The sequence below is a fragment of the Hypoxylon fragiforme genome (genome assembly GCF_022984875.1).
Source record: "Hypoxylon fragiforme strain CBS 206.31 chromosome Unknown GGS25scaffold_8, whole genome shotgun sequence".
Taxonomy (NCBI): domain Eukaryota; kingdom Fungi; phylum Ascomycota; class Sordariomycetes; order Xylariales; family Hypoxylaceae; genus Hypoxylon; species Hypoxylon fragiforme.
Genome location: NW_026054763.1, coordinates 817,655 through 835,207, shown reverse-complemented (window position 1 = coordinate 835,207; position 17,553 = coordinate 817,655). Strand labels below are relative to the sequence as shown.

The 17,553-nt window shown below is 46.1% G+C and overlaps 6 protein-coding genes across 6 annotated transcripts; 2 read left to right on the top strand and 4 right to left on the bottom strand.

The window, feature by feature from the left end:
* The first annotated feature begins 1,388 nt into the window (after window positions 1-1,388).
* GGS25DRAFT_502744 (uncharacterized protein) lies at window positions 1,389-4,096 on the top strand. The gene is made up of 3 exons (XM_049262034.1): window positions 1,389-2,056; window positions 2,131-2,562; window positions 2,621-4,096. Exons 1-3 carry the CDS (start codon window positions 1,943-1,945, stop codon window positions 3,527-3,529), a joined length of 1,455 nt encoding a protein of 484 aa, XP_049113742.1. The 5' UTR covers window positions 1,389-1,942; the 3' UTR covers window positions 3,530-4,096.
* GGS25DRAFT_502741 (uncharacterized protein) lies at window positions 3,760-4,096 on the bottom strand. The gene has a single exon (XM_049262033.1). The coding sequence runs from the start codon at window positions 4,042-4,044 to the stop codon at window positions 3,883-3,885; it is 162 nt and encodes a 53-aa protein (XP_049113741.1). The 5' UTR covers window positions 4,045-4,096; the 3' UTR covers window positions 3,760-3,882.
* An 805-nt stretch (window positions 4,097-4,901) lies between these two features.
* Window positions 4,902-6,968, bottom strand: GGS25DRAFT_515437 (uncharacterized protein; the record flags this gene model as incomplete). The annotated part of the gene is made up of 3 exons (XM_049263082.1): window positions 4,902-5,739; window positions 5,827-5,977; window positions 6,737-6,968. The coding sequence occupies 3 exons, from the start codon at window positions 6,966-6,968 to the stop codon at window positions 4,902-4,904; spliced, it is 1,221 nt and encodes a 406-aa protein (XP_049113740.1).
* Window positions 6,969-11,607: 4,639 nt separating this feature from the next.
* On the bottom strand, window positions 11,608-12,640 carry GGS25DRAFT_406045 (uncharacterized protein). The gene is made up of 2 exons (XM_049258462.1): window positions 12,229-12,640; window positions 11,608-12,120 (listed from the first exon to the last, which is right to left on the bottom strand). Exons 1-2 carry the CDS (start codon window positions 12,373-12,375, stop codon window positions 11,764-11,766), a joined length of 504 nt encoding a protein of 167 aa, XP_049113739.1. The 5' UTR covers window positions 12,376-12,640; the 3' UTR covers window positions 11,608-11,763.
* A 319-nt stretch (window positions 12,641-12,959) lies between these two features.
* On the bottom strand, window positions 12,960-13,730 carry GGS25DRAFT_502727 (uncharacterized protein). The gene has a single exon (XM_049262032.1). The coding sequence runs from the start codon at window positions 13,350-13,352 to the stop codon at window positions 13,053-13,055; it is 300 nt and encodes a 99-aa protein (XP_049113738.1). The 5' UTR covers window positions 13,353-13,730; the 3' UTR covers window positions 12,960-13,052.
* A 1,645-nt stretch (window positions 13,731-15,375) lies between these two features.
* GGS25DRAFT_405801 (uncharacterized protein) lies at window positions 15,376-16,304 on the top strand. The gene is made up of 2 exons (XM_049258461.1): window positions 15,376-15,968; window positions 16,022-16,304. Exons 1-2 carry the CDS (start codon window positions 15,633-15,635, stop codon window positions 16,124-16,126), a joined length of 441 nt encoding a protein of 146 aa, XP_049113737.1. The 5' UTR covers window positions 15,376-15,632; the 3' UTR covers window positions 16,127-16,304.
* The last annotated feature ends 1,249 nt before the right edge of the window (window positions 16,305-17,553 follow it).

Genomic DNA, 17,553 nt, shown 5'->3' with positions numbered 1-17,553 from the left:
TCTTGAAAACTCTTGAAAACTCTTGAAAGCCCTTGAAACCTGAAAAGTGGTTGAAAGGAGGAAGAAAAGAATTACAACAGCTTGGGGGTTGAGAGCCCTTATATAGACCGGTCTAGAGCACGCTCCATCAGTACGTACCCCAACCATCCAAGGCAAACAGTTAGGCAAACTAAGCGCTAGTAAGCCTATTGAAATTGAAGCCATCCTATTGGCTCAAATCTGGACCTATTGAGCCGCTAGTAAAAAGTGAAACGTTTGGAGCCAACTTTTCAAGCTGTTGATTGATTGATTGGGTGCATCGCTTTTCAGCCCCCAAATCCAGCAAACCACCTTCCACACCACCTTCAACACCACCATGTAAATCAATTATTTCAAATATTTCTTGAAATATTTGATTTAGGTGGTGGTGTTGAAGATGATTAATAAGATGGATTAAATGGATCAAATGGATCAAATGGATCAAATGGAAAAAAGTTGAAAAAAAGAAGTTGGAATGGAAGTATTAGAAAAGATGGATTGGATTAAAAAGATGGATTGGATTAAAAAGATGGATTGGATTAAAAAGATGGATTGGATTAAAAAGATGGATTGGATTAGTCAGCTTTGATTATTAAGAATGGAACTGAATGGATGGAATTGAATGGAAAGTGGCTGATTTAAGGCTGTGGAGGCTCAGCTCCTTATCTTATCAGTTTCTGCGGGAAACAGAGTCCGAGCTTGAAATTTTCACTCATAGGCACGGCTCCACTACACGATTTTATTAAGTAAAACTTTACATTTAACTCGTCCCTCCTTAGTAAAGTTTTACTAATAATAGTCATGTATGTGATGTAATTCTAGAGGCCAGATCCACCTTCCCGGGCTCCCTTTCATACATGCATGCATATAGATTTACCCTAGTAGTATTCGTATAATTAAGAAGTCGCGTCCTAATTGATTTCAAGGTTGCTAAAACGCGGAAACACGTGCTGTTCAATCTAACTATTTAATGCTGTAATGTTGTCACGTACCCACAACGTCTCTTCGTATGTACATGAAATTATGAATATATTGAATATTACGTAGATACACACATGGCAAGGTTATGGGAAAATCTTATGGGGAAATCTAAAAGGAGACCTGCTTTGTTATCGTTATCGCATGCCTATTTATATGGACATCCACTCCAATTCGTTTCAAACCTTGAAGGAATCCTGCAGACTGGAACCAAACGTGTTCCCTCGAGAAGCACTGACTTAGTCTTACAGTAGTTCAACGGTGTTGTACCAATAACCAAACTTTCTCGTATTCATATATCCATACTATTCTCTAGCCTCCAATCATTCTTAGCTGCATATTTAGGTACATGTAGGTAAGATCCATAAGATACTTTTAAGTAACATTGATTTACAAAGTACGCACATCTATACTCTCTCAATACATACATCCGACCTCCTAGGCCCTTACGCTTTACCCCCTGTACATCTATCTCTTCTGTCTGACTGTCTTTCTTTTCCACCTTCTCTAAACGTAGCGGCACAGCTTCACCAAACTTACTTAGCCTACAGTACTTCGCCTACTTTGCCTACCTCGTCTACCTCGACTCCTACAAACCTATCCCCTCGGTCTTCCTCGCTCGCTCAGACACCAACCTTCTCTCTTTCTCTCACCCTCTCACTCTCTCACCACTCTTTGACATCCTAATTGGCGCTCTTCTATTTACCCAACAAACTTGCCTCGTTCACCTTATTATACCGGAAACCTGGACTCGAACTTGGATTGGTCGCATAGCTTCTTGGATGCTAATTATGTCCGATCTCGAGGCTGTCAACCCCACATTCTAGCCCATTGACCATTCGGACATCGAGTCGAGCGCCTCATTCTGAGACCAGACTAGAATCTCTTTGTGACACACAGCGAAAGATTAGTGCCGTGCTATAACGAACCCATCAACTTGCCCAGCATGCAGTCCATGCAGAGACAATTCGGGAAATTACTCCATAAAAGTCCTGGGGACAATGCCCGCGTCGCGGTTCTGTTCAATGATTATGAGGACGCTGACAGGATTCTTGCTAAGGTATCATCCAAACCGCCCCCATCCTCCCAACTCGGCCAACCCCAGACGTTTACTGATTCGCTATACCCCTCCAGATCATCGACCATACCAAAGCCTGGCGGGAGTCATGGATCAGTCTAGCTATGGCGCAACTAGGCATAGTTACTGAATATGATAGCCTTTGGGATCCTATCGTCGGTGCCACTGATGGCCACGGAAGGCCTGCTATGCCCACTGCCGACCTTCAGTTGGAACGTACCTTGAGGTTAAAGGAAGCCTATACTGAGCTCAAAGCTGAGTTGCTCGAGGAAGTTGGCCTTATTGAGTCTACCATCATCAGACCCGCTATGGATGCTCGCGAATGTATCGCCCCCCTAAGAAAAACTATTAAGAAACGAGAAAATAAGAGATTGGATTTCGAGAAATGTCAGGAAAAGGCCAACAAACTACAAAGGAAGCCCGCTCGTACTCCTAAAGAGGATGCTACTTTAGCAAAGGCAGAAGCTGAAGTTGCACGGGCAGCCGAGGTATGGACCTGGTCTCATATAGGAAGAAGCAAGCCGCGCAAACTAACAAGATCTGTAGGAGTTCGATTTTGCAGACTCCCATTTAAGGGAGACACTACCGCCTCTAGTGTCCGCGACGTTCAGCATCATACCACCGATAATAGCAGGGGTGGTGGTGCTTCAAAACAGACTTCTAGGACTCTACTATACCACGCTTCATAACTACTGTCAAGAATATTCCTTCCCATCCCCACCACCCCCCATGGAAAGCGTGGTGTCCGAGTGGTCGGCCGACTTTGAACCTGTCAAACGTGAAGTGGAATCAATAACGTTCATCGCAACGGGTAAGGCTGTCAAGATGCCTATGAAACTACCCGATGACACAAACAGCATCGAACGAAAACCCTCTTCTTCGTCTCTTAACTCTACTAGCGAGAACAGCTATCGCCGGTCCACGCCCAACCTTCTGGGTAACGGCAACAATGCTGCACCACCTACGTCAGGCCCACGACCAAATCGTATACCTTCGTCGACTTCGATAGCATCGTCACAAGGAGGTACGGGAGTGCAGTCGCGTCACCTCGTTCCCACTGATTTTACCATTGCATCGCGACTCGGCCAGACACCAACGCCGTCCCTATCCCCGGGCCCAACCGCATCACGATCGGATTATTTCGGCAGACCCTCGACGGCATCGACAACCACGTCCAACACGTCACTCCACACGTCCGCCAGCGCAGTTTCCATCGCGGCCAAGAAGAAGCCTCCACCCCCGCCGCCCAAGCCGAAGAAGATCGGCGCAAGCCGCGTCGAGGAGTTCGTGGTGGCCCAGTACGCATTCTCGGGCCAGAACGCCGGCGACCTGTCCTTCCAGGAAGGCGACAGGATAAAGATCGTCAAAAAGACGGGCACCGACCAGGACTGGTGGGTCGGCGAGGTCAACGGCGTCAAGGGCAGCTTCCCCGCCAATTACTGCAAGTCGGCTTAATTAAGTCGAGACGCCTCGGATTTAGTATGTATGCAAGGGGTGACATGCCTGCTAGATCTTAGGGCCAACTCAACTGGGGACTGGGGATAAGTCAGGTGCACACGTGCATACTAATTACGAGATGCTAGATTAGCTAGATGATGAGTTACAGTCAGTAGGCAATGCTATATATCCCCCATTCTTGTGTGTGTGTGTGTCAAGAATGGGGAGAGTTGGAGTTGATTTTAGTAATAGTAGTAGTAGTAGTAGTAGTACGGGTGGTGGCGGTAGAAAGAAAGAAGTTATTAGAAAATCGGGGAGGGGCGTCGTGTCGTATCGTATCGTATCGTATCGTGGATTTTATTATTCATTCATCAAAGGAAGAAGAAAAATAGTAATTGATAGGTAAAGATGGATGGGAATGGAATGGAAGTCAAGGCGAAAAGAAAAGAAAACTGGAGAGAGGAAGAAAGAAAGAAAGAAAGAAAGAAGGGCAAAAAAGGGGAAAAGCACAGAGGGTTACGTAAGCCATTCATTCACCTGATAGAAAGTGATGAGATACATAATTGATGAATGTTCAAATGGTCATGGAATACGAATATGCTATTCATCTTTTTCATTCCGAACCATCTACCTATGCATTCTGTCTGCTGTATAATTCAACTGCGTCGGATCAATCAGTCAGTCCCTGAACCAGAAGAGATACAATACAATACAATCCCATATCTCCACCCATTCCCTTTCCATCCCTTGTGTAAACTTTTTTTCTCTTCATTTCTTGTACTATCACATTCCCTAACAGCAAATGTGAACGAAGCGATCGATCGCTCGCCCACTGATGAGTCATCTCTTGATAAGCAGAGCCAGAATACAAATCCACATCCACCCATAAGAAAAAACCCAGAATCGGCGTAAACAGCTTGCTCCGAGTCAGACTGCCGCCGACTGCCGAAGTCTTGCCATTTCCGTACGCCTGTTGGGTCCATGCATGCAAGTGTGATCGTATCCTCCCATCTTGAATGGGAAATCGGGTATCATAAGTGAGATAAAGGAGATATCACGGCTCGGAGGGCCAAAGTACGTTATGTGTACTAGGCCAGTAGCCGAAATGATAGCCGGCCGGGTATGAATGCAGCGCTAAATAGATCTGAGCCATCCGATGCAAATTCTTGGAATGAGAAGAGGCAGTGTCGATGATACAAAGAGCGGGAATTTACTTCCTGCTCTTAGAGCAAACCAGTATTTAGGTAGTAGAGAGGAGTTTCGTGTAGTCGAGGTGAGGTGTATGCTCAGGATGTGGTTGGAGATATAATAAACCAAGATTATGATAGACACGGCGCATGGTAAACCCGATAGGGCTCAACGAGGAGAAACATGATATCGGCCATCATGTTCAAAAAGTGCTGGGCCCCAACTCAACCGCTGGCGATGAAGCACCCTCTCGTTGTTTACGCTCCTCTTCGGCTCTGATGGCTCGAGCAATCTCTTCGACTTGGGCATCTACCGGTCCACGTGCCCCCAAGTAACCTTCTCCCGAACCTTCCAACTCCATGGGAGTTACAGGTCCAGGTGATCCCAAGGGCGCCAGTCTCGGCTTACTTGGTTTGGACATGCTTGCGAAGCCGATAGTCCTCAGAGAACTTAGCGCTGCCGCATTGACATTTCCGCCATTAAGGGCTAGTGTAGCTTGAGCAATCATATCACGTTGATATTGCTGTAGTCTGCGCTTCGCGTCTGACTCATTTCGCGAGTGTCCCATAGTTGAAGTTTCCCGCGTAGTAGGGACCTGGGATTCCGACTTGGATCCCATCGAAGATGAAGGAACCGAAGTCTGCGGTCGGCTTTGCTTCCTGCTCCTCTTTTCTTCTTTCCTCTTCGTATAGTTAGAAGGATAGTATTTGCCCATCGGCAGAGGGCTATCCTGCGCGCCGGTTGGCAGGTAGCTAGCAACAGGCATGTTGGAGCCAGAATCGAAATTAGATTCTGGTAGTCCTGCGGCGACGGGCGGCGCGGTTCGCGTAGTAGGTCGTTCTGACATGGTGACGGGGAGAGTGGTGGAGGTTACTGTTACTGGCTTCGTTTGTCTGGTGGCGATGGCTGCTGACTCGGGATCGGGAGAACCTGACTGACCAGCACGCTCAATAGATTTCATGCGTGCGTGGGAAGCATCGAGGTGAAAAGGATGAGGACAATAAACTCGGTTGTGGTCCTCGTGCAAGGGGAAATAGCCGCTATAACCAAGTAATGTGGGTTAGCCAGCGCATCCATGTTTGTCAAAACGACCCGGGCGCGACCTAACTTGGTCAAAGACAACTTACCCAGGAAGATCCCCGCGGGCGGAAAGCGGTGCGGGTGGGGTATAAACAGGAGCACTGTTGACTTTCTTGGTGGGAGGTAATTCGATTGCAATGGGCCTAGTTCGCGCAGGTGTTGATCTTGGAGAATCGAACAGAGTCGGATCCTTTCTTACTAAATCAGTTGGGAGATTTATTAGTATCGCTTGCCTACGATGACGATGACGCACCTAACGAATAAAGCACGGAACGATTGCAAAAGAGGAGACAAGAGGAGTGATCCATGGAATTGGGGATTCGAGACATCGTCAGTGGCCACAAGACCCCCAAGGACCCCAAGACTCCAAAAGAAACCCCCCTCTTAAAAGACAAAAAACATGTTAAAGAAGCGCCCAAAAGATTAAAAAAGGGGGGGGGGTTTAACCAAAAGGCCAAGAGCAAACCAAGGGATACAGGATACATAATGGCATCCATCCATGGATCCCTGAAATGCACCCCGCCCTGCCCGCCTTTACTTTAGTAGGGGCTGATAGTGGAGAGACAGAGAAGCATTAGTGGCTTGCCATCCGCTCATCCAACCAAATCTTCAACCAACCGGTCACAAGTTCTGAACTGACAAGTCCCCATCCAGTTTCTCAATCTAGTCTGCAGTCTGCAGGTCGGCGAACCCGGCAACTTTGTCGGATTAAAAAGGGGAAAGACAAAAAAGAATAGATACCTAACCTAGTAGGTTACTAATTTAAACCCATGTGGACATCTTTCCATTGTCTCATGTTCGAGAACTCTTCCACTTGAAACATCCAAATTTATCTCCTCCCTAAGTTGGACGTGATCGTGATCGTTATTACGACAAGATGACCGCAGCCCATGTAACGTGAGAGACTCAAACAGAAAAGAGTAAACAGGAAAATGATGCACCAAGAAAAGAACATACCGTTACTAGACCTGAGCTTCGGGGAAGCCCCGGGTTGTTGGTATTGAGGCATCTCTATCGTCGGGTTCGGTGACGGTCTTGTGGAGAAGATGATATCGTCTTGCCGTATGTCGGGCGAGGACAATGGGGACGCTTCAGACGAGCTAGACATACTTCTTGCTGGCGGTGCCGGCCTTCTCTTCATGGAAGACAGATACGAAGTTGGTTTGAAAGAACGACCGAAACTTGCCATATTATCGTCAATGTCTCCAAGTCACAGTCCACTCAATCCTCTCTTTTGGCTAACGTTTCAATCAGGGCGACAGGCGCAATGAAGATTCGATAGACGATGGGTTGTCAGTCGATGCAAGTTTTCGGTCTTCAAGCTTCACTTGTCACGAATGAGTATCTAGATAAATAGATAACTGGAAACAAGCGTGAAGAAAAGGTGAGAAAGAAATTTCGAATTCTATCAATGTCGAGACTGTTCTTCAGGTGGCCTTGATGTTGGACGACTCGGCTAGGATTCCGACTTGTTTTTTTTTTTTTTGATATCCACCAAATTTTCAAGATAGTTTGTTTTTGGCTTCCTTCTAAGATAACGGCGTACTGCGTGTTTAATACAGAGCAGAATTTGATAGTGGTACTACCAAGCAAGCGGCGGTTCGTTGCGGTACTTGAGCATCTCAAGCAAACACGATAATGTAATGCGACGGAGGCAAAGAAGGCGAAGACGTATTGCCAAGCGTCTTACCTGAGCAAAAGATTTCGGTGGGTTGTGTTAAACGTGAGGATTGATACCTCACGCTACTGTAGGTAAAATGGAGTGTTGTGCTGTGTTCTGTTGTGTTGTGTGATGAAATTGGGATTCGGTCCAAGAATGATCGTCGTTTATGGCTCGTTTCGGGCTACGTAGTATGCTGTATGCATGTGTGTAAGTTAGGATGGCATTCGATGTATCCACAGGCGATGCTATCTGGCCATGGATTGACGACTGATGACCGAATACTCTCTCTTCTCTGTACTGACTCTTTATTATCTTAACTTTGTGTAGAGATGGCAAGCTGTGACATCTGATGTGTATGTGTGAGTATGTTGGAGTGTGTGTGTGTGTGTATGTGTGTGTGTCTCGTCTTTAATCGTTTTTGTTCAAGACGGGGGTGGTGGGAAAGCTTATCAACAGTGATATGTAGTATGTTTGGGTAAGTACTATCTGGGTAGTATGTAGTTAGATATGGTAGTAGTGGTAATGGTAATGGTGGTGGTGGTAGTAGTAGTAGGTAAATGGGATCGTGAGTCAAACAAGCAATCAATCAATCAATCAATTAATCAAGGTATGTATGTAGGTATGCATGTATGCAAGTATGTAATGTACGTAATGTAATGTTGTATGCTGTATGTTGTAAATATGTATGTGGTATGTATGTGTGGCAGATAATAAGCTCAACTTGCAGATGTCAAGGCAAATAACTGTAGGTACCCATAACTGCCATATCATTTGTTCTACCTGCGCTTCTACCTGGGCAAGTGCCTCCGAAATGGAACCCTGAAATTCCCGGATAGGAATTTTATATGGGATATATGGGATATATGGGAAGGAGCCACAAGCTTGTATTTCTTGGAAAGTTGTAATCAATCAAATAAGGTTGCCTTTCTAACCTACCTTTTCCAACCTTACCAACAACTTTTGAGCATGGAACATGGAAGCCAGCCCCTGGTTTTCGTGGTAAAGTCATCCGAAGGAATTCATATTTGGTACGTACACACAGACATGTACTGTGTATGTATATACATACATACATACATACATACATACATACATACATACATACATACATACATACATACATACAACAATAATGTATTTATTGTACATACATCTAGTGGTGAACATGTTAAACTAAAAGGGGAATAATTGATAGACCCTTAGATGTGTTTAGCATGGTAAGGGTAAGCAGGCTCCACCACAACATACTTGTCTTATGTGACACCCCTTTCCCATTGGGTAGCCTTATCGGTGTATATCAATGCTGGTCAACAGCGAGGAGAACTTGGAAAGTGAAATCAAATACACCAAATACATATATTCACATCAGATGCCTACCTACATATGTACTGACTTACCTACGGACTACATGTATGTCAGTTACATGTGCCGATAACATCCAACGGACATTGATCTATCGATATACGTAACAAGTAATTTTCCACGGTCATCATCCAACTCCAAATAGGAAGAATCATACGAGCTCAGTTATCAACTCATCCCACTCGCATCAGCAATCATACATACCTACAACTATACCTACATACCTTGATGCCTACCTAGGTACCTTAATACCTAACCTGATGTCGTTCCAGGCTTCTAGCCTTCCCGAACTTACCCTATCCTCACTGATTCGGCCGATTGTATTTGTGAGTTACGTATTGCCGGCCGGGTAGATCGTCCCGGCTGCTCGTAGGAAGGCTAGCAAGCGAGTTTCTATCTATCTACTAGGTACCTTATCACCATAGGCAAATACAAGTGGCTTGATTACTTCACCATCAGATCTATGTATGTCATGGTCTGCTTCAAACTCACCCCCCCTGTTTCTATTAAGAACGTGGATGGCAGGGTGCGTACTACCCATTCTGCAGAGATCAACGCACCGCATTGAATACCCGCATTGAACATCAAGTCGCCTCCGTCGTAGGTGCCCGAACAGCCGAAGCGTCTAAGCTATAATGCCTACACACCTACCTCCCTAGCTACCTATGCCCAATACACAGCCTCTGAAACTGAAGACTAGGAACTTACCTAGGTTAGTAGATATTCTATAATAGGTAGACACGGCCCCACAGAGCTTCAGCCTACACTACAGCAGAAACAATCCCAGATACGTAGTAATATTTAGCAGGGATTCTGCTTCTCTGGGTTATGCTGCCCGATAACCTCTGTTTCGGAATATTGCCACGAGCTTAGCTGCACGATGAGCACACCGGGGCCCCAAAAAAAAGTCTCCCTGAGATCAAATCAATGTCTGGGCAGCATAGAAATCTATGGTGTCGGGTACAATACTCACGAAAATATCGTCATAAGTAGAATAGGCCCACACACACTAGCTTCACCAAGAGATGTACGCATAGCTTCTTCGATGGCTGTCCATCAGGGGGGAATCGCACTATCCCCATTAGAGGCGGAAACACCCAGACCACCCCTGGCGTTGAGGCATTTCGCCATGGAGGATTTCGAGAGTTAGATGTGAAGGCCTCAATGAATATGCTTTTACTATTAGCACGAATCACAGACGGAATGGAGGTAGGCTCCGCCGATCTAGCAGATCGATGCTCGAAGTGGCCCATGTCACCCGTTCCCGTCAAGTCGTCAGTGGTTGGATTCCGAAATAGCCCCGCCAACGTTTCTTCCCTCATCTCAACTTTTTTTTTGTTATTCCCTTTTCTTCTCGACGTTGGGTGAAAAAAAAAAAAAACAAAAAAAAAAAACGCTCAAGCCTTTTACTGAATGATTACTAAACTCCACGAAGCGTCATTAATGTTCGAGTAAGCTTGATTGATTTTCTTGAAAAGGAAAAAAAGAAATCAATCCCCTTAACCCCTGGCACGGGTTGGATGGATTAAAAGCGCCGAAGGCGGTTCCAACAAGAGCTGAATGAAGTCTTGGAAATTCTTCAAGGTTATAGTTCAGTCAGGGGTATGAAGGATCGGCACAGGCCTCCTAATTTAGAATTGAACATCTTTTTCTTTTTTGTTGTCAATGTCGAATGTGCTAATTGCCACGAAGATCCGGAATATTCAACAAATCTGTTTCTTGCCTAGGTAGTAGATTCGCGGAATCGCGGTGCCTTAGTTGAGTCGAAAGGATTTGCCAGTTAATGCTCAAAAGGGGAGGAGGTTTCGAACTCGAGGGACACGAAAAAAAATGGAGAGTAAGAAAGAAAAGGGGGGGCTACTCTATTCGGGTTATCGGCTTGAATTCTTCATGAAGAAAAAAGAAAGTTCCTGTACGACCAACATAAGTTACATAGGGTATGCTTGGTAGAGGAGTACGAATTCCGATAAGATATGACGTATGTGCCTGTCCTTTTAGCGCAATAACTCTCAAGGTTGTTTCGAAATCATATATGTATGCAATAACTTTGGAATTTAGAACAAGGTATCCGCTTTTGCCGCTATAATATTCTATAATATTCTCTAACTTAGGGCAACTAACGCATGTGAAGCCATACGTAAAAAAACGACGCGAACCACGATTCTCATGATCAGCAAGCTTGTTTGATCATCTTTGATCATCTTTGATCATCCTCAAGACCTTGATGCGGGGGACTCGGACGGATTTGTCATTGGACCATTGGTCAGCTAGCCAGTGGCCACACTTCTATATGTGATGAGAAAATATCGTGACGGGGCCAATCCATCGTTACGTGTGTGCCTTCGCGACACGGCCAAACCTAGCCGGTGCCTACAGTAGGGCTGCGTAAGTTCCAAGGTTTAATGGATCATCTAGCTACCTAACATATGCACTTTACACCACTAGTAACAGTAATAGGTAGCAACACGACGCAATCACATGAATGCATTTACACAAACTCTCCCAGTACCAAGCATGACACAGCGAACGTCATAATCCAGGGAGCATACTATGCGGATAGCATATTGCATCCTTAGCCTACCCGAGTTATTATAACTGCTTCCCATATATAGAACGGGTAGCTGCGAACGAAGCCAAGAGCGTAGCATCACATAAACCCCACAAAGCCTCGAAGGTCGGGCAGATATTATATGGCTACCTGAATGGATATCTATCGAGTTACATTACCGCCATGACGAATTGAACATGAAGCCGTGCTTCTGGGTATTCAGGGTATCTTCAGTTCTGCATAAGCCCAACGCCAAGTAAACCCTAAGCTTTTTCTCCGTCATTACCTCCCTTACCCGCCAAAGCCTTCTTCCCTCATTCCCTCACCTACAACCAAAGCCTTCCCGCCCACACACCAGTAAGACAAAACCATTAACTCTTCCTCTGATTTTCGACACCAAAAAGTTGACTACTATGCAGACAAGCCAGTCGAGCGAGTCGAAGCGTTGCGGCCTAGCCTAGCACGGCCGGTAAAGCGACTACGGCGTTCGCGGTGCGTCCACCAATAGGCGGCGCTGGCAATGAACCCGATCAACCAGAGCAGTGCGTTAGCCAAGTCCACCCACACAGCGTTCTTCATCCGTTGGATGTCTGCGTTGCCTTCTGGATCCTCGTGGATGTACATGCTACCAAACAGGCCGAAGAGGGCGATCCACAAGACAAACATGACAAAGCTCCAAATTGTTACTGCCGCAAACTTTAGGATGAAGGGAATAAGGTAAAGGATCGCCGTCAGGGCCGAGAGTCCTCCAACGACCTCTGCGTAGACCTGCGCTTGTTGTTAGCCTAATGCAATGATTCTCAGTTGAATCTTTGCTTCGACATGGAGAGTTCCATGTGGAAACGAAGACGACGTGAATGGATGCTCCTAACTTACCCATTTCCCATCAGCATATGCACCATGTGAACGTGCGCGCTGTAGGTCGATGCCATAGAGTCCACAGACAGTAACGGCTAAGACGAACTGGAAGAAATGGAGAATGGAAAAGAGCAAATAGCCCGCCGTCATGCCTAGAACACCCATGGTCGTAGTGAAGGGTTGAAGTGATTAAGGTAATATATTAATTATTATGACTATAGTTATTATGATTATGATGATAATAACAAAGGGCTGTTATACTACCACAAGCAAGCAAAGCCAAAAGTAGAAAAAGTGATGATATCAACAACTATTTTTGTTGTTGAGAAGAACTAAAAGTCCAAGCGTCTTTCTATCTTTCTATCTTTCTCTCTGTCTAGTTAACTTATCTCTTCTCTGACGCGATTGAACTTGTGGGAACCGGCAATCATTCGAAAAAGCGATAAAGTTGAGAATTTCCAAGATCAAATCAGGACCCCTGCCCCCAAAACCCCCTGTACATGCCGGGTAAATGCCTGCTATTGGCTCAGGGCAAGCTATGACGCAGATGGCGCATCTGTCTCTGTCTCTCAAATGATGAACCCATGTCCATGCTCCCACTCCCATGTCCGTGCTTTCCATCTCGCTCGAGTTAAAAAACCCCCTGGCACCTGCTAGCGCTAGCGCTAGTGCTATTCCCCAATATCCAATAACTATGGTTTATGCCAAGAAAGCCCAACGTTGCCTTTTTTGTTCTGTAACCTGTTCGGCTTCCAGTTTGAAGTTAGCAAAAAAGCAATAGTTAGTACATAACTAACTAACTAATTATCATACATAAGTTCACGATTGCCTATTAAGATATATCATTCCTCGGCAACGTCAAAGCATTGAGAACCCCCAGCCTTTTCAAAACTCAGCTCTCGTTGTGGCCTGCATTTATTAAGAAAAGGGATCCAAGAATTAATACTATAATACATCGGTATCGAGGTTAGATTAGCACCTGCCTCGGTACCGTGAAAGCCGCCCCCATATGTATGTACAATATAAGGTAGGCTGCCTAGGTATACAGCGTACATACATACATACATACATACATACATACATACATACATACATACATACATACATATACGATAGGATAGGTAGCCGTATAACATAATCATCTAAACACCAATACGGCGATATTAGACTAACCTAGGCTAACTATGTACAGTATCTCCAACTTTCCCCAACACAGCCGGGCAACATTCCCTCCCCCCCCCTTCGCGCTCAGTAGTAGTATTCTTGCACTTCTAGTGCCACGGCAGCAGAAGATAAGAGCCGCATGATGTGAAGGGAACGAAAGGGGGAAATGACCACAATCATAAGTTTCTTTTTGGCATTGTGAATGTTTTAGAACTAGAACTAGAACTAGAATTAGAGAAATATAATAAGGCCCATTGACATCCAATCCATGCCTGTCTCTCTACCTACCTACCTGCCTATCTACCTCCCCAGAGACGAAAGTGCAACAAGAGCCTCACAAACACTTTCTTAATAATCCAGTCCATGGGGCGAGCGGGCTGGCTTTTGAAATTATGAGAAGGGGGGGGGGGGGGGGGGGAATGGAAGACTTCAGCTTGCTCCATCAACGACAGCCCTATATTTATTACCTCCCTACCTCCATGGGCACCCTACCCTACCCAGCGGAATATCTTCAGCTCCCCGCTTCCCTCTTTCTCTCTCTCTCTCTCTCCGCTAGTTGGACTTACGTGGTCCGGCTTCCGGTTACCGGATTCGGTTCATGTCGAATTGGTTACATTGACTGGTTGATATTCCTGGTACGGTAATTTATAATAATTCCGTTTGCGAATTTGGGGTTGTTTTGCGCTCGCTCGGCTTACCTTACCTTACCTTACCTAACTTTACTTTACTTTACCTAGCTCGACCGGCCTACCTGCCCCATACCGAGGTTATGAGAGAAAAAAAAAAAAAAAACGTCTGCCTCCCAGCGATCCATGAAACGGAGCCCCCCCAAATAATTTTCTTTATTTTCTTTTAAAAAAATAATTTATTAATCATCATCTTCTTCGGTCAGCTCCGATTGAGTTTTCGATATAGTGATGATCTCAGCTTGCTCAAAACTCCAAGCTCTCCATCTGATTTGATTTTGTATAGCGCCCCCCCTTCTCCCCTTGCCCTTGCCCCTTGCCCCTTACCCTTGTCCCCAGCCTCCCCCACCTTCCAGCTCGGCCTTAGCCTTACCTGACTGTCTACTTTCGGTAGACGAAGCAAAAGCTGCGAGGTACTAGGGGATTAGGAATAGGAATAAGAATAAGATAATCTGGGGTCCGGCCGGCGTTCGGGACCGTATGGCTTATTGCTAACTAATGTTGTAGGTAGGTGTATGTATAGAAACTGAAGCGGTGTGGACGCGGCGCTGGTGGTGGTGGTAGAGGAATGAGATGGGGGGGTGGGAGGAAACATCGGAGAGAAACTTCGCTCTCTCGTCAGGCTTGGATGGGTGAAGAGCCGACTGGGTATCCTGAAATCCAAGATGAAGGGAGGTGTGGAGATGTTTGAAGAAAGGAAGGAAGGAAAAAGAAAAGGAGGATGGGATGGGATGGGGGCATTCAGCCCTACGAGGACAGACTCCCGCCTGCTTGGCTACCTACATGCTGGTCATGCAGCACATACGCATATTACACACGTACACCACGGCTTCCTGCTTGGCTTTGTACCATCGTTAGACGAGTCACCCGAACGGGGGGTGGGGCATGGCTACCGAGGAAGTGGGAACCGGTATGATTGCTGAATACCCAGGTATGTGGCATCCTACCTTACATACATACATACTAGATCGTTACCGAAAGCATATCGTGGCTGTACGTGTTGGGTTAGGTAGTTACATTACATCCGTGTATGCGTAAGAGAGCGTTGCTGACTTCACCCAAATAGTCCTTGTCTGTATGTCTGTATATGCCGGTTGCTGCTGTGCATGGCGGCGGAGGAGGTGGTGTTTTCCCATGAGTCAAGCAGCAACCTGCGTCCCACCGAGGTAGAAGACCGATGTGGAAATCGGACACGCCTGAGAGTAACGAGTGTAAACTCTGCTGCCTCAGGGAGATTATCACATGCTATACATGGCAACACTCTTCTCATCCAACGCGGCGATGCTCGCTCGTTGGGAGGCCTATCAGCTCCATTCGTTTCATATTCTTTGGCTGTCTCGATGGGGGCTTTGATCCAGGCACACTCGTTGGGCTATCAGAAGAAAGAAAGACCAAGAAGATCTGACCGAAAAAGAAATCGTCAACCTACACGGTAGATTATTAGTCAGTCATACGGTACAACTCTGACAACTATACTGAGCCACTCCGGATAGACCACTTGTGGACAAATCGGTCACTAGCACACAGCTTTGTCCTTGATGGGCTTAGACGGATATAGCTGAACAGCTGAAGATGGTGAAAGATAAAAAGAGGGAGATCTCCTACAAGGAAATCTTTTGGTATGCTCGAGATCATCGCCTACTCAGAGACCATATAAAGCCATCTACACCTCACAACCTCTCGTTGCTGCAAAACCACTCCCAAGTTATCATCAGTATTCAAGTTTCACACACAAAAATGCCTTCCCACTCTCACTACAACAGCCAAAGCTTGAGTGGCAGTCACCAATGCCACACAAGCACCTACACAACAAGCACCGGAGGATCTTACCATAAATCCTCCACGGCCAGCGGTGGATTATCGATGCTAGGGTCCTCGAAGGATCAGTCAAACTGGCGATGGAATTGTGTTAGTAACCAGATTCCCCTAATGTGTCGGGCCTATGACTAACACGAATCAAGTGCAACTGTAGGGAGGGCGCGAACAACTCTTACATGTTCAATAGTGACTGCCCCATGTGTTCACATGCCAGGTGTACCCAATGCAGTTTCTGGGGGACCGAGTAAGACAGCCAACCAAGCTAGGCATGAAGCCTTTCCAGTGTCGAGTCTCCAGCCGGGCATTGTTTGAGGGGATAGACTCGAAAGCGTATACACGGCGTGATTGGATTTTTGACTAGGAAAACTGGGATTATCTTCAGGCGTTCAAAGAATAAAGAGCTCCTCGTGGGGGGCGGGGATATATGGAATGGCTCACGCCAGGATTAGAATTGTATGGGCTGGCCCTCGTCCTTTGAAAAATTTGGCACGGGTCTAGGGTTATTGTATGGTTATTGGTTTCTATAGAGTCTACCAGCAGAGGTCTTTCTATCTTTCCAGTTTTCTTGGTATTAGTTGACAAGTGATATAAAAACTTACATGGATGCCAAACCTGCCATTGGCTGTGGGGGGGATTTGGTTAGATTGTAGTTCCTTAACGACACAGGGGTATTTGTTGTCTCGCCATGGGCAATCCCCAAGGCACCCACGGCTAGATGGATGTGATCGTACTCGAAGACTTCCAAAGGCACAAATGCGCCTATTGAGTTGGCCATCGGCTATGCTGTAAGTTACACTAAGCAGCTAAGTCAAAGACTACCTCAAAGTAAATTTAAGGTGACACAAACGCTGTCATAATACACTTCTCACTCCGGCATATGCGCCTCCTCTGGCTGACAGGAATGATTGCTGGGCTTTCTCAAGACGTTACAGATAGGAACTCCACTCTTGGAAGGTTGCATAAAGTCTATACCGACGAAGCGTGAGGCGCTTAGTCGCCAATGGGCGGCGTCATTGCCATTGAGCAAGGTCAGGGGGTGCGGGATAGTGTACTAGGTATCATGTAACAGAATCACCGGCAGTTAGGTGGAGTGGCCGCGGACGACGATTCCCTATTTCTCTAATAGGGAGACACGACGTGAATAGCACTCAAGGCGTCGGACGCTAGCAACTAGGCATTAAGCTGCCTACCTACCTGCGTGCCTGCCTTCCAGGCCGCATCTACGCGACCACTATTATAACTGGTCGGAAAAGGGGTAGCCTAGGGCAGATCTGTCAGCCGAACTGCTAGTAGTAGAAAAAAGAGCGGTGGGACGAAATGAAGTTAGTATCAAAACTTCCATCTTGGCCCTTCTTTTCGCCCCCATAATAAGTGACTTCAAGAGAGGGGGCGGGGCACGCCGTAATACTTTCAACCTGCAACATACAAGCTAAGCGAGGGTGCTAGTCGTAATTGTATAGAGTGCTGTTAGGATAGGATCAATAGGCTCAATTGGACTAGAAGAGGTAAGAGGTAAGTAAGAGATATGTAATAAGGTATGTATGACTGATTGTCTGCCTAGCTGGGATTATTGAGTTGTATACAACTTGTAGTGCTGTTGGAAACAGATTATAGCTTAGCGTAACATCATGGATGTTAGAAAGGCTGCGCAGTGATAAATTGGAATGGGGAATAG